At 43.7% G+C, this 2,836-nt stretch overlaps 1 protein-coding gene across 1 annotated transcript; it reads left to right on the forward strand.

Annotated features, from left to right (window-relative positions):
• The first annotated feature begins 1,569 nt into the window (after window positions 1–1,569).
• On the forward strand, window positions 1,570–2,538 carry LOC121331840 (testis-specific serine/threonine-protein kinase 2-like). The gene has a single exon (XM_041396623.1). The coding sequence runs from the start codon at window positions 1,570–1,572 to the stop codon at window positions 2,536–2,538; it is 969 nt and encodes a 322-aa protein (XP_041252557.1).
• The last annotated feature ends 298 nt before the right edge of the window (window positions 2,539–2,836 follow it).

A 2,836-nucleotide genomic window follows, 5' to 3' on the forward strand; every position in this document is an offset into this window, starting at 1 on the left:
AGGCTATCCAACATTTAATACAAGGCCACATTTTTATTTACACCTGAAAAGAACCAATTAAATTAATGTCCTGGAAACAGCCACATGTAATAGTCCACTCTAAATCTTTATGCATTCTTGCATGTATTTTAAAGACTTTTCCTCTTCTTTGTTCTTTCCAGTGTCAGCACAGTGGTTATTGCCTTCCCTCTCATAGTTCAGATATTGGCTGCACCTTCAGGACAAAGGCATGATGCTGAATAGTTATACCTATCATTTGAAATTGTCCATACCCTTAAGAACATTTGCTCAGGAATAACAGCAGGGAGTTGCTCTTTTCCCCTTTCCCCAAAAATTTTCCCTTCCATGTGCCTGTCGAAAGACTAAAACAAAAACATGCAGAGCAGCATGTGCTAAATATCCATTGCAAATCCTACTTAAACTCAAAACAAAAGACTCGATGCAATAAGAACATGCACCATTTAACATGGAAAAAATCCCAGGTTTAATCCCTTGAGAACTACCATCATTCCAGACTTACATTTTAACTTTTTGGTTTGTTCACATGTATAGTAAACTTAGAGACTCTAGAATAAAATCTTCAGTTTAAGAGAATGCCATCAGTTTGAAAGCAACTCAGAGTATTTTACCTAATATCAAAGTACAGAACTACAAAATTATTATTAATATTACTGAAAGTGATTGCAGTTTTCTGTGATTTTCAATTCTTTAATCTGGTCATGTGGCTGTACCCTGCAATGTTATCATGGCTAATAAAAACTTAATTTTCTCTACAACTTCTTGGAAAATTTAGTAGCACTAAGTGCTAAAAGCAAGGAAAGAAGTGTGCATACACAGAGAGATTATCTGCAGTGGCAATTTTGAATTTCCATAGAATTATTTTCTTCTGAAATATGGAACAGACTTCTAGAACTCTTATAACAATACTGCCATAAACCACTGAACTGGTGGGACTCCCTGGTACCCCCTGGAAGGCTCAGGTTGGTCAGCTGTTACTGCAATCAAAGTGAACAAACGGCACTTATTAACAAACCAGGATCGATCATACCACTGGGGGCTGGGGGAGAAAAAAATTTAAAAAAAGAAAGGTTTTTGAATATACTATGCACTGCTCCACAACGTCTCAGTCCTCAGGTGGTTTTTGTTATTTTCCTAAAATCCACCAAAAACCACCTGAGTATAATGTATTGACGATGTACAGAATCAGCACAACTGAAAAGCAACGTTACAAAACTAAGATACAAAAACTACTTTGGCGATCTTAAAAAGAGAAACATATCTCTGAGAAATTTTCTCTGTTTTCTGATTGCAATGTGCAGGGGTGACCATCAGTGACATCACAGAGCAGCCAGCGCCTCCACGTTGGGTTTGGCCTCCATGATGTCACAGAGCAGTTCCATGAAACGACAGACAGATCCTTCCAGGGTGACTGTTCATGAGATCACCCCGTAACCGGCCACAGAGCCAGCCCAGCAGTGCCCCTGCAGCACCATCAGGCGTGGAGCACAGCCCACCAGCACAGGATGCAGAGCAGCTCCCGCTGGGGCAGGCCCCTGCAGCTCTCCCACGATGGATGCTGTGGTGCTTAAAAAGAAGGGCTACAGCCTCGGTGACACTCTTGGAGAAGGCTCCTATGGCAAAGTGAAAGCTGCCTACAGCCACCGCCTGAAATGCAAAGTGGCCATCAAGATCATTGACAAGAAGAAAATTTCTCAGAATGTCCTGGAAAAATTTCTCCCCAGGGAAATGGAGGCTTTGATGAGACTGCACCACCCCGCAATCATCGAAACCTATGAGATTTTTGAGACATCCTCTGGGAAAGTGTACATTGTGATGGAGCTGGGGGAGAAGGGGAGCCTGCTGAACTACCTGACCAGCCAGGGCGCGATGGACGAGAGCGCCGCCCGCCGCAAGTTCCAGCAGCTGGCTTCTGCCATCAAGCATTGCCATGACTTGGACTTTGCCCACAGGGACTTGAAATGTGACAACATCCTTCTCGATAATGATCTCAACTTCAAGCTGTCAGATTTTGGCTTTTCGAAACCCCTGGCCCGAGACGGAAATGGAAAAACCATTCTCAGCAGCACCTTCTGCGGGTCTCTTGCATACTCAGCCCCCGAGCTGCTCGAGCACATTCCTTGTGACCCCAGGATTTCGGACATGTGGAGTCTGGGCATTATCCTGTATGCAATGCTTTTTGCTTCACAGCCATTTGACAGTTCCAACGTCAGGGAAATGCTCCAGGTTCAGAAACAACGGAAGATTCCCTTCACAAAGGGAAAAAATCTCTCTACAGACTGCAAGAACCTCATCACCCACTTGCTCCACCCTGATGTGTCCCAGAGGCTGAGCATAGATGAAGTTTTGAGACATCCCTGGCTGCAAAACATAAAACTCACGCGCAGCCTGCGATCCACAAGTGACCCCAAAGCCTGTGGCAAGAAAAGCCCCAAAAACAACAGGATAGGAAATCCCATTGTGCGTAAGTGTAAGGAGTGGAGGAGGAAATCAGATTCTCTTAAGGATGCTTTCATTTAGCAGGGCCACAGCCTTGGCCTAACCTGTGAACTGCATTAGTTTAAACTCACATTAAAGAGAACCTGTGTAAAATCCCTTGTGGCAGTTGTGTCCCTACTCCTGCACAGTGCTCTTGAAGGAGGAGCTTTAACACTGCCAAAGTCAGGACTGTGGAACACGGGCGGACATAATGAGGGAGAGAAGCTTTAGAACATGTAAACAAACTGCACAGGAGCACTTTGTATGTAATACTTGAAGGAGGAATGTATTTCAAACAAGACAATGCAATTTGTTTTTATATATCTGAATATCAGACCAG

Source organism: Onychostruthus taczanowskii, unplaced genomic scaffold (genome assembly GCF_017590055.1).
Source record: "Onychostruthus taczanowskii isolate IOZ18803 unplaced genomic scaffold, ASM1759005v1 scaffold13, whole genome shotgun sequence".
NCBI lineage: Eukaryota > Metazoa > Chordata > Aves > Passeriformes > Passeridae > Onychostruthus > Onychostruthus taczanowskii.